The sequence below is a fragment of the Leuciscus leuciscus genome (genome assembly GCF_965113295.1).
Source record: "Leuciscus leuciscus genome assembly, chromosome: 6".
In the NCBI taxonomy this organism is placed as follows: Eukaryota; Metazoa; Chordata; class Actinopteri; order Cypriniformes; family Leuciscidae; genus Leuciscus; species Leuciscus leuciscus.
In genome coordinates, this window is record NC_138730.1 from 11,349,929 (window position 1) to 11,362,023 (window position 12,095).

The following is a 12,095-nucleotide window of genomic DNA, read 5'->3' on the forward strand; positions in this document are numbered from 1 at the left end:
TTTTTTTTTTTACTTTACCTAACATGTTTAATAGCTTGATAGTTAACTGACATGAATTGAAACTATTGAATCTGAACTTCTCTCGTCACTGCATCTCAATTGTTGAACTTTCTGTAAATGTTTGAAGAATTTTAGAAGTAGAAACGTGGTTTTAGTTTCATTCATTTTAGGTAGATGAAAAATGGAGCCGATGCATAATTTTTATTTTATTTATTTATACTTTGAATAGATTAGTGATACACATAGACAAACAGCTCCACCGCAATTATGATTATGATATACTTTTGTGAAGTATCAAAATAATTTGGTGTTGGCAGCCACCAACCACATGGGAGCAGAGGTATTTAAAATGATTTCACTTACTACTAGGCTTATTAAACTTGCCTTATATTATGGCTAGAATTTCAAAAACATGAAATGCTGATTTCAGTCACATTTTACAAGACATGATTCCATATGAGATGTGAATACTGTAGATGATTCACATTCATCCTGTAGGGAGAAGTTGAGCAGGGAATAATCATCTATTTATATTGCAATGTCTTTGTTAATGTCTCAAGAAGGCAGACCCACTCTTGGGAACTTTGCCCCTATGTATAAGCAAAATTCGGTTTAATAACTGAAACTCATGGTAAGGAGTGGTTTTGAACATTTGACTGACTGTTAAGATCTTGCTTAATTCAACTGGTCCAGGAATAGAAGCCATCAAAAGAAGGGAGTTTCTAACCAAGTAGTTTAGACAACAAAGAAAATCTCCACACTGGGAAACAACAATGTCTTTCCTGAGAGAGATCAGCCCATTGGTGAAGAACACGTTTCTCTCAGAGAGGGATGTTTTATCCATATGTGCGGCACAGATTGCAGCTGAAATACAACAGGTGTGGTATTACTTTGACAATACTATCATCTTCTATTCTTGTATATTATGAATATCATATTTTGGTGCAAATGTATCTGATGTGAAGTAGAAATTAGGCAGATGACTACATGGATATGTTGTTTGAGAGAAAAAAACGTTTAGTGTTTAACTTTGAGAGTTTTTTGTATCATATTGGAGCTTGATAATCGATTCAAAATCTGGATCCTGAATTAAAACCAGTTTTACTGATTTACTGAACTTCTATCCTGGATCCCATTTTTATGGTTACACAGAGCAACATATGGTTCCTTTTATGACACAATATATTTGTTTTAATTTTACTGATTTTAGGATGAGAGAAAAAACTATAACGAGGTGCTTGATTTGTCTTCTGGAGATCTCCACAGAGGGGGAATAAAACCCATCACCTTTGTTCGTCAAGTAGGTAGCAGCTTTCTACCAGTCACTCAGTTGTATGGAGAACAGTAAAAAAACATTTTGGGAAAAATATTATTTCTTAACCCATGCCTTTATGAGAAATTGGAACAGTTAATGCTCAGTGTTTCTGTGTGATATTTTTCAGGTCCTTGCTGCTTGCTTCTATCCAGCACTTTTGGAGGATGACAGTCTGCCATTAGATGTTAAACAAAGGGCAGATGGTCTTCTTAGACAATGTGATGGTGGAAGCGTAGGTGAGCTTTTGTCCGTGCACAGTGGCATACCTTGCTGTTTTCGTACATTTAAGTAACTTGATAAGAAAAGTGCAATTGTCACAGTACCACTTCAAATGTTTATTGTCAAATGTTATGACTTCAAGAGATCAGCTAAATTTAAGCTTTCCGTTTCAGTGAGTTGATTTTTTATTTATTTTTTTACTGTGTGGACAAACAGGTCTGATCAAATGTTAATTGAAGTATATGAATCGCAGATGTGTAGTGTTGAATCCTTTCATGTGTACATGATTATCATGTGGTGCCAATCTCTTCAGGCTCATATACAGATTCGTGTGGAATCGCCAAAATCAAACAGTGCGTGTCTAAGTTCATTACCAGGAGAGATGGAGGAGTTCCTTCCTCACCCGACAACATCTTCATCGCATCTGGGTCACAGATGGCTCTCATGGTTTAGTCAACAAAAATCATTTATCGCTTTTTCTTCCTTTTAAAGGGGACCTATTATGCAAAATTCACTATTATAAGGTGTTTGAATACAAATGTGTGTCCATTGTGTGTTTAAACAACCAGCCTATAATGGTAAAAATCCACCCACTCCTTTTTTAAATCCCCATTAATCATAATCAGTCTCTTCAAACGAGTGGTTCCTGATTTTCCTCGACTCTTACGTAAGACCCATGACGATCTGCTCTATTAGCATAGATCCCGCCCTGAGGGAGCCGGAGCAGTCTGCCATTTCTGTTCCTCGTTGTAGCAGCTGAAAATATACGTCTGTGCCAAAAAACATTACAAATGTTCTGTTATTGGATGTACCAACGAACATAAGAGTCTCCATAGACTCCTGGCAACTGAGGACGCAGTGGATAAATTTCATTTATGAAGGAAATGTGCCAAAGAAAGTCGTTAAAGTGTTATATATTTGGACAAATAATTTTAAGCCGGACTGTTACAAATGAGGGTCAGTTCAACTCTGGATTTGCTCAATAGTTGTTTCTGAAAGATTTTTTAATTAACATGGCGGTACATGCTAGTCGATGAGTTGAATCAACTTAACTCCACATGAACTACATACATTTATCTGACATTTTGGCTGCGTGACATTCTCCGGTTTTGTTGTTAACGGAGTATCCGAAGCACGAGCTGTAAAGGCTCCGCCCTCTTTTGGAAAGTGAATGATCTGTGGTGTATTTTGAGCTAAAACTTTGCAGACACATTCTGGGGACTCCAGATACTTATATTACAGTACATCTTGTGAGGGTCATAATAGGTCCCCTTTTAATATTTTTTTTAAAGCAAATGCATAAACACACAAGCACTTTTCTTTGAAAATGTAAGATTGGATGGTATAAGTTTAACTTCAAGTAAATATTTTTTATTGTAGTTAATGCTGAAGCTGCTGGTTCAGAGCAAGGGCTCGTGTCGGACTGGTGTGCTCATACCTGTGCCCACCTACGCTACATTTACCCAGGCTCTGGAGGACCAGGGAGCTGCCATCATACCTTACCATTTGTGTGAGGAGCAGGGCTGGACACTGCAGGTGGAGGAGCTTCGCAGAGCGCTCCATGCAGGTAGAAGGACATGCAATCCAGTAGCGCTTTATATCTGCAACCCAGGGAATCCTACAGGTACAGCAATAGATTACTCTTATTATTTTGAGAAATATGTGCCATCTTGTAACCAAAATTGAGAAAAGGAAAATGGCTTCTTGTAATTATCAATGGATGAATGTTGCTTTGATTATAAGGTCACATACAGAGTAGGAAATCCATAGAAGAAGTGATTCGGTTCGCTGCAGAAGAAAGGCTCTTCCTACTGGCTGATGAGGTGAGTTTTTCTCAAGTAATGTAAGAGCTCTCTGTCATTAAAACCAAAGTCCCTTTCAAGGAAAGTCTGTTCATTCTGCGACCATGTGTGCAATGCCTCCAGGCAGCTATTTCGGGCATCCAAGACCATGTCCTATCTACTTGAATGGGGAAATCCTGAAATCTCAAAACTGCTTGGCAAACTCACAGTTAAATAACATATTTCAAATCAGTAACAAAATCTGCCATGATTTTTCAGGCTAGATGCATGTGCAGTCCTCAAAACAGCTTTTAATGGCAGCTGCAGTGATGCGATGACTGTACCAATCAGCAATTGGCTCTTTTATTTAGAGACAGTCTTTTTCCGCTATATTGAGCGTTGCACTTTCTCCCATTCATAAGTAATATGAGTGCACCGTCTTTGGCAAAACACAATCCTGTTCCTGGAGGGACACCTTCCATCAGAATTTAGCTCTAAATTCGTCAAAGATCTAGCAGCGGCAAAAGCTGACTGTGTTGTCGTCTCACGTTAGCTGCGTCTCGGGCAAAAAGCTGCGCTTGAACACACCAAAAGGACTAAAGGCAAATGTCAACTAGCATGTGTGTTCTGCACCTGCGTGTAAGTAAATATTTGTCTTTATCAGCAGGTATCAATAGTCCTATTGATGTCATTCAAAAAGGGAAACCAAAACTAGGACTGCAAATATACAAACTGTAAACAAAGCAGCACTTGCTTACCATTTTGAATATTAATCACGCAGATCACTTTCTTCATTCCAGTCAGCTCATGTTATTTTGAAATATTTGTGCATTAAGATGACGTAAAAACAGCCTTCTGTCTGTACCGTCTTGACTCGCTTTCATCACTTTCGCTTTAATTCTCGTGCACTGACTCATTCGTTAAGCTGAACAGCCAATCAGAGTTCTCTCACCGATGGCCTGATGCCGATTCACCATGGTGATTCAACATGGTGAATTGGCCCAAAAAACCCTGACGGTGTCCGACTAGAGCCAACGGTGCGGAACATACCGACAAAATTAAGCTGACTTAAGCTCAAAAACGGCCCGAAATCGCCCAATGGCCAACCGTCGGCTTGGTGTGTCTCGAACTTTACAGCTACACTCTGCATAAAAGTGGCCCTGCAGGAACAATATTGCACACTTATGTTCTTGAACCCTCCATTGACATGACTGTGAGCTGTATCTTTCTCTTCAGGTGTATCAGAGCTGTGTGTATGGAGAAGATACTGAGTTTGAATCCTATAAGAAGGTGTTATCAGAAATGGGCTCTACTATTGCCAGCACTGTGGAACTAGCCTCCTTCAATTCTGCTTCCAAGGGCTTCATGGGAGAGTGAGTAGCGTGTTATGCTCTTGAGTATTATTCTTCCTTGATTTCTCTCTATTATAATTACAGTGTATCGATCCTTCTATTAATATTACTCTGGATACAAATAATAATAATAATGGGAGGTGGCCAGTGAGTCTGACAGATGCACATTTATTTAATCAACAAATGGAATAAATAGCAAATCTATGTTAGTCTACTTCTCTGACCATTCTTTGTTTTCAGGTGTGGGCTTCGTGGTGGCTACGTGGAGCTGGTGAATCTTGACCCTGCCGTGAAGGAATACACTCGTACACTTTTTTCCGCTAGGTCCAGCCCACCTGTTGGTGGACAAATTGCACTTGACCTCATGACAGATCCTCCAAAACCCAGAGATCCCTCATTCCTCACCTTCTCTGAGGTTGGTATGCTCCATATGAGTGCTTAACATATACAGAAAAATCACATGCACAATTTTTTTACTTAAGAAAAAAGTCCCCAAATCACCAATACACAGTCATACTCTGCAAACATGGCTGAGCACGTTTCTCAGCCTTGAACCATAACAAAATCTGTAGGGTATTAGCCAGAGTGGAGTCATGAGCACAACCGACAGGAGTGCCACCGGGAGATGTAGAGACCCAGGCGGAGTCCGATGTCCGAAGAGACCAGGTGAGACCAAAGGACCAAGAGACCCAGGCGGAGCTGTGGTGATGAGTGGCCGAGGTGGAGCTAGGGTACCAGAGGACTGAGGCAAAGCAGGTGGGAGTGAGGACTGAGGAGGAGCCGGAGGGAAGGAGGAGCACAACAAAACCAAAGGGGTGGAGGAACGAGGTGCAGCCTAAGGCCCGGCTGTCTGTGACGGAATTAGAGTGACGACTGACTTAGGTGAAGCCGGAGGGATAAGGAGGCCCAGTGGAGCTGGAAGGACGATGGTCGCCGGTCGAGCCGAGGGAGGTAGGAGCCAAGGTGGAGTAATGGGCTTGGATGCCTGTGGCGGAGCCAGTGATCATCACACCAAGGTGGAGCAGGGGACCAGGAGGCCCGAGGCATTGCAGCAAAGCTAGGCTGAACTGGTGGAGGCTAAGGAGAAGACGAAGAAGACTTGTGGCCGGGTAGAACCAGCAGAGACGAGGAGACTTGGATGCTGGACGGAACTAGCGAAGAGGAAGGGCTTGGGCACAGGAAGTCATCAGGTAATTTATCACTCCAGACTGAGGTGGACTGAATTCAGATTCTGGAGGATGGGATGACCAGCCTCTACTTCATCCAGCTCCACTAATGCTCCCACTGGGACGGATGTACTGGCACACACACCTGGTCAGACTGGGCGGCAGAGTCAAGCTCCTGGACGGATGTAGCCTCTGGCTGGGGGTCTTTTGCGGGCATAGGCTCTTGCTCTGTGTCTGTAGTGGGCGTGGGTTTAAGTTCTGGCTTTATGAAGTCCACTGGAGGAATATGGGCTGGAATGGTGATGGAAATTGTGGAGCAGGCTTCCTCTCTTGCTGCTTCCACTGTGAGGGGAGAACCAGTAATCCATGAAGCATACTTGATGTACTGGAGCAGTGAGCATCTGGACTCCCCCATGGGCATGAGGTCAGATGGTCATATGGTCATAAAAAAGCCAGACTGGAATTTGCTTTTCAGTTCAATAACTGTGTAAAGTTGAAAAATTTGGAAATTAGTTCAATTCAGCTATAAAGCAGCTCTGCAGAAAACAGTGATGTAATCATCCATCTCAGTTCAGTTCCCATCCGATTGTGTCAGTGCAGTCAAATCAATAATATTACTGAATATTAAGTGTGAAATAAGCAAGCCAGAGGAAACAGTGGCAATGAACCCAAACTCCATCAGGTGACAGAAACAGAGAGAAAAAAAAAAAACTTGTGAAAAACCAGGCTCAGTCGGGGATGAAGTTATCCTCTGGCTAAACGAATGAACATGGTGTGAATATGATTCCAGGCTGCATCACAAGTCAGATTGTGGATTGATATCATTCAGAATATTTCATACATTTGCTTCTGCTTGAAGATTAGGATACATCACATTGGCATATGGAGGAAGGGTGATTTGTAACTGGTCATAGGGGTCTGAGCAGAGGTTTTGTCTGGTTCCCATGGTCTTTGCCGAGGATCTGTGCAGAAGGCTGTCTAGTCGACAAGATCTAACTGGGGTTCTGTCTCTAGGGCTCGTCTAGTTGTTGTGGTCTCCGCTGACATCCAGGTCCACCATCTGGTCTCAATACTATCAAGGCATTCTAGAGTGCAATGTACTGTGCTGAGCATCAGAAAGCGTCTCAGTCGCAGATCATGGGTCCTCCAACAGGATAATGACCCAAAACGTATCTGTTGACAATTGCAGAAGTCTCATTGGGAGCTACAGAAAAAGCCTCTAAAGGTAGTGCAACAAAATATTCTGTTGAATCAAAAATCCCAAGCAAAGTCTGGTTTTTATTTTTTTATTTTGTTTTATTAAATATGGATTTTTATTTTTTTGTCAGTAAGTTGTTTCAGAGAAAATTTTGGGTTCTTTACTTTTTCATGGAAGGGTACGAACAAATGTGTTCACATATGTATCAAGGAGAGAGCTTTCCTGCTGGATGCACCCATTCCCCAGTCAGGGCTTTTTGGCGACGTGGTTTATTCTGCTCGAGAGCTCATGGCTAACTCTCTCCGACATCCTCGAGTGGATCAAGGAAGTGGTAATGTGGTCTGTCACCCCCTCATAGCTGGGGTGCAAGATCATGGAAGCTTCTGCCGAAAATTACAGATGTGACAGATGTGTTGGAGCAGGGTTGGAACTGAACTCTGCAAGATGGTAGCTCTCCAAGAGAAGGGCTGGTTTTCCTTGTTTTAGAGACTCACCTAATGGTCTATTGTATTGGTAGACCTGATATAAAAGAACTGATAAAGTTGAAAAGTGTCAATATCAGTAAAAAAAAAAAAAAATTGTCAAACCAATTATCTGTCTATCACAACTTCTTGATTTTGTATTGAACTTAATTTATCTTTTCTGTCAGGAGGTCCAGTCCATTAAAAATATGATAAGTAAAAATGCTTGTCGGATTCAGGAGGTCTTTGGTGAGATACCGGGGATCAGCTGCCAGCCACTGAAGGCAGGATTTTTTGTCTTCCCCTGTCTACACTTACCTCTAAGAGCAATAAAATGGGCCAAGGTGAGAATCTGTGTACCGTATTACAACAATTACTGTTGTTGAATAATAGTAACTACAGAGTAAATATCACCTCCAACTGCCATTTAGCCTATTTCATCATTCAGTCTAAAAGTCAGTAGCATCCCTACATGACAGGAAAAAAAATGCCATTTGATTGCTCATAAATGTTATAAAAACAAATCTTACCTTCCTCTAAATCACAATTGTAAGTCAAACACAATCTGACTGAACTATTAACACACAAATAGTTTAGTACTTTTCAATAAGACAATGAAAACAATGAGTAATATGGAAGTAAAATAATGACAAATGTATTTGAAACAAAAAAAAGCTTGTTGAAATTAACAAACCGAGAGAAAAAATGCATTGCATTTAACCGTGCTTGCATTTTAATGCATTGTATTTTTAGGGCTTGCATATTTTTGGGCTGAAATTCAACATGGTCGTATATTTAAGCTGTGAATATTTCAATTCAAAATATTTTATACACATTTGCATTATTAAAAATTCAATAATCCACATTCACCTTTCAGATTTCACTTCCAAAATAGTCAGTCTCTTTAAAAATACAGCCTATAATATTCGATAGGCAATTTTCGGTCCATTTTATTTCGCTTTACAAATTTGCTTCCACATTCGGTGGTTCAAATTCAACAGAAAATTCAACATTGCACATCCGGGAACTGCAGGAATAGCAGTAGAGTACCGATGCAAAATCATCAGCTGCTGTTAGACAGCCTTACCAGTAGGTGGTGCAAGCGTGTGTTGAAGAAGACCAAAGCAACAGGTAGAGATTCATTCACAAAAACGGATTTGCAGAAATGGAGCAAGCCATTCATATTCTGAGTGCATCTGTTTGCGTGTAGCCAATATAGTATAACCTACATCACCAGTAAGGTATGAGTTTGGTCTTTTTATATCACTGTATCAGTCCAATAAAGGGAACATAACACACGCAGTTTCTGCCAATCTCATGTTACTATTGAGTACCTATAGAGTAGTATTGCATCCTTCATATCTCCGAAGAGTCTTTAGTTTTATCAGCTTTATAAAAGACAGATACGCTGTACCGAGTCTTTCCGAAAACAGCCGAGCTCCTGGAGGTGTGCCGTGGAGCGCTGTCGACCGCTTCCGTAACCCGTAATTGCATGTTGATGGGCGCGCTCTCGCTCTGGTTTATGTTGTGCACCCTCTTCCGGGAGGAGTGCCCATACAAGGAATTCCTCCCTTTATGACATCCACAGGGCCAACTCTTTAACAGTGTAAATAAGTCAGAATGGCATTAAACATCCCCTTTAAGCAACGTTAAGCGTTTTATATGTCCTAACGGCAAGGTAATCCTGGAGTATGACGTATGAGGGGAAACCCTAGTACTGCAACACAGCGCCACAATATAAAGTTAAGGAGAGTAAAACCCAACCGTTGGTTTAAAATTAAAAATGTAATTTTTAAACTCAACGGTTGGATTTGTACATATTGGACCCAAACATGCAGGATACAGGAAACATTTAGTTGAGGTTGTTGCTGCTAAAAGAGGTTCTACTACACACTCTCAGAATTTTTTTTGCAAAAATTTTACCTTGAGTGGTACAACAGATGGTCACTGGGGCAGTACCCTTAAATGGTCATCTTTGTACCTTATTTCCCCATTAAAGTTCAAAAATCTTAAGGTTGCATATTACTACTCCAAGGTACTAAAATGCACCTTTTAGGGGTAGATGAGGTACAAAGTTGTCCTTTATGGGTACTGACCCAGAGACATGCTGCTGTACCCCTAAAGGTACAATTTTTGCAATTTTTTTCCTGACAGTTAGCTGTCCTGTTCCTTGAGATCTACCTTCTTGCAGAGTTTAGTTCCAACCCTGCTCGAAAAACACCTGTTTTTAAATAACAAATGTTCACGAAAATCTTAATTAGCTTGTTCAGGTGTTGGAGCTAAACTTTACAGGAAGGCAGATCTTCAGCAACAGGATTGACATCCCCTGATCTACAAGATAATAATTTCAAGGGTTACTCATTCCATCTTGCGCTGTAAATGATTGCTCAATGACTTTGATACAAATTTGAGAAGCACAACTGTTTGTGTGGTATTAGTTTAATCATCATAAGATCATACCCAACTATAGGAATAATCGACACAGAAAATCAAAATGCAAGGACCTTCAGATTTCTAATCAAGTCTCTTTACATATGGCTGAATGAAATACTGATACTTAAGTGTTGCAGTGTCTCGATACACATTATGTGAGTTGTGGCCCATGATCAATTGCAGTGTCTTCAGTCAAGCCATAAACTCTGAATAACTAATTAACCAGAATCACAGCAGTGAAGAAATCTCTTTAGGCAATACTAAAATGCAGTAACCTGACTGTAGTTCTCATATTTTCCTCAATTAAAGTTGTTTTCCCCTTGTAGAAAAAACAGATGGAACCAGACATGCTGTATTGTTTGCATTTGCTAGAAGAAACAGGTCTGCATGTGAGGCCGGGCTGTGAATTTGGACAAAGAAAGGACAGCTATCACTTCAGGTTTTTGCACTGCCACTGTTGAATGAGTGATGTGAATGGATAACTTAGTAACATTCGTAACTAAATCATGCTGGAAAATGTGCATTTGTCAGTACTTTTTATCTGTGTGATTTTATTGTTTTCAATTGCCAAATTTTATATGAATTCTGACTAAATTACAGACAGTTATGCTTACCATAGTAGACATTCAAATAAACTGTAAACGTTAGGCCATTTTAATTGAAAGCATATTCTGTGTATCCTATAGATTCTCTGTGAAAACCAAATTCTCAATTGTTTCTCAGGCTTTTGGTGGCAACTCATGAGGACACCATGGAAGATGCTCTACAAAGACTGAAGACATTCCACAAGCGATTCATGAAGGAGTTTTCTTAGTGTCATCTTACCTGCTTTTGTTAGCTGCTTATGTCAGACTATGAGATTTGTTTGAAAGTTAATATTGCTTATATTCCTAAAGAGCTGAGCTAGATGGAACATCCTTTGATTTGATTTAAATTTCTCTGTTTTAAGGATCATCCATTGGCCCAACAATGGCGTCCAATTGTATTGCTACGCGTTCTGTCTTTTTGGTGCGCAATGTAATTTAGTTCCAATTTAACTCTTTATCTGCCTCTGTTCACAATTAAAGCAAGATTAAGTCCAGCCAGTTATTATAGAAATAAGCAGACCAGTAGAAAAATCTAGTTGAAAAAGACAACAAAAAAAATTTGCAGAACGATGGGTTTCCATGACCAGGATTGAAAACCACTAAACTAAGTGAAGGGAGAAACTATGAACAGGTGTCAGAAAACAATGAACAAATTAGAAACCATGGAAACATACAAAGAACTAAACTAAGCAGACTAAACCATGATAAATACACTGACAGGGACCATTTTTTGCAGTATTTATACTTTTACTTTTGATACTACTAAGTGCATTAAGTCTTTCCCTACCAGTGTTTTTCATTTTAAAAAGTGGCCAGCCACCTCCAGCATTTTTTATCATTTTCACAAAAATGTCATGTCCCCCAGAATATTTTGTTGTATGAATATCTGATGCAATAAGAACATCAAAAGAAAACAGATTCAGCACTCTTTCAGAAGATGTCATAGCACCCCCTAAACAGAAAATTATGTGTTTGGTGGGGAAAGAGTTTAGCTATGCATGATACATACTTTATTCCCACTTTTCGAATATTTTCTATCTAAAATAAACGCTTCTCTGAGCTGATGTGTGATGGGAAAATGGAGAAGAATGAGTGCGGAAAACGGCGGATCCGAATTTGGGTCATCGCGTTAAAAGTTACTCTCCATGGAGTGGTTTTCTTTAGTAATTTTGTCTGCCTCGATCGCACAATGGTGGGCGGAGTTAGTGTAATTAGTATTCTGAGGAGTAACAGGTGAGCGTTTTATCTTCTGTTGTATGTGTCCCTGCAGACTCTTCCAGCAAAACGTGAATGCAAATAAAAAATTTACTCTGCACACTGCTATCTTGTTTGCCATTATACATTAAAACAAGTGTGTAGATTTGTTGTGATATACAAATACATTTGAATTATTTTAGTACAATGAAAACATAAATACCAATTATTCAATTTTAAACAACACATTTTCTTTATAACACTATTGTTTCTTACATAGCAGCCTATAAATAAGTTCTAAGACATAAAGCACCGCCTCTATTTCAGGAAAGGGGTCCTTTGTAAGGGGATCATCATATTTGGCTGTGCTTGGCATCAAAAAGTTTGAA

The 12,095-nt window shown here is 39.9% G+C and overlaps 1 protein-coding gene across 1 annotated transcript; it reads left to right on the top strand.

The window, feature by feature from the left end:
• The first annotated feature begins 611 nt into the window (after positions 1-611).
• On the top strand, positions 612-11,827 carry LOC309500705 (alanine aminotransferase 2). The gene is made up of 11 exons (XM_082172399.1): positions 612-878; positions 1,211-1,300; positions 1,443-1,551; positions 1,848-1,981; positions 2,915-3,158; positions 3,278-3,357; positions 4,552-4,688; positions 4,908-5,082; positions 7,681-7,836; positions 10,252-10,364; positions 10,649-11,827. Exons 1-11 carry the CDS (start codon positions 774-776, stop codon positions 10,737-10,739), a joined length of 1,434 nt encoding a protein of 477 aa, XP_082028525.1. The 5' UTR covers positions 612-773; the 3' UTR covers positions 10,740-11,827.
• The last annotated feature ends 268 nt before the right edge of the window (positions 11,828-12,095 follow it).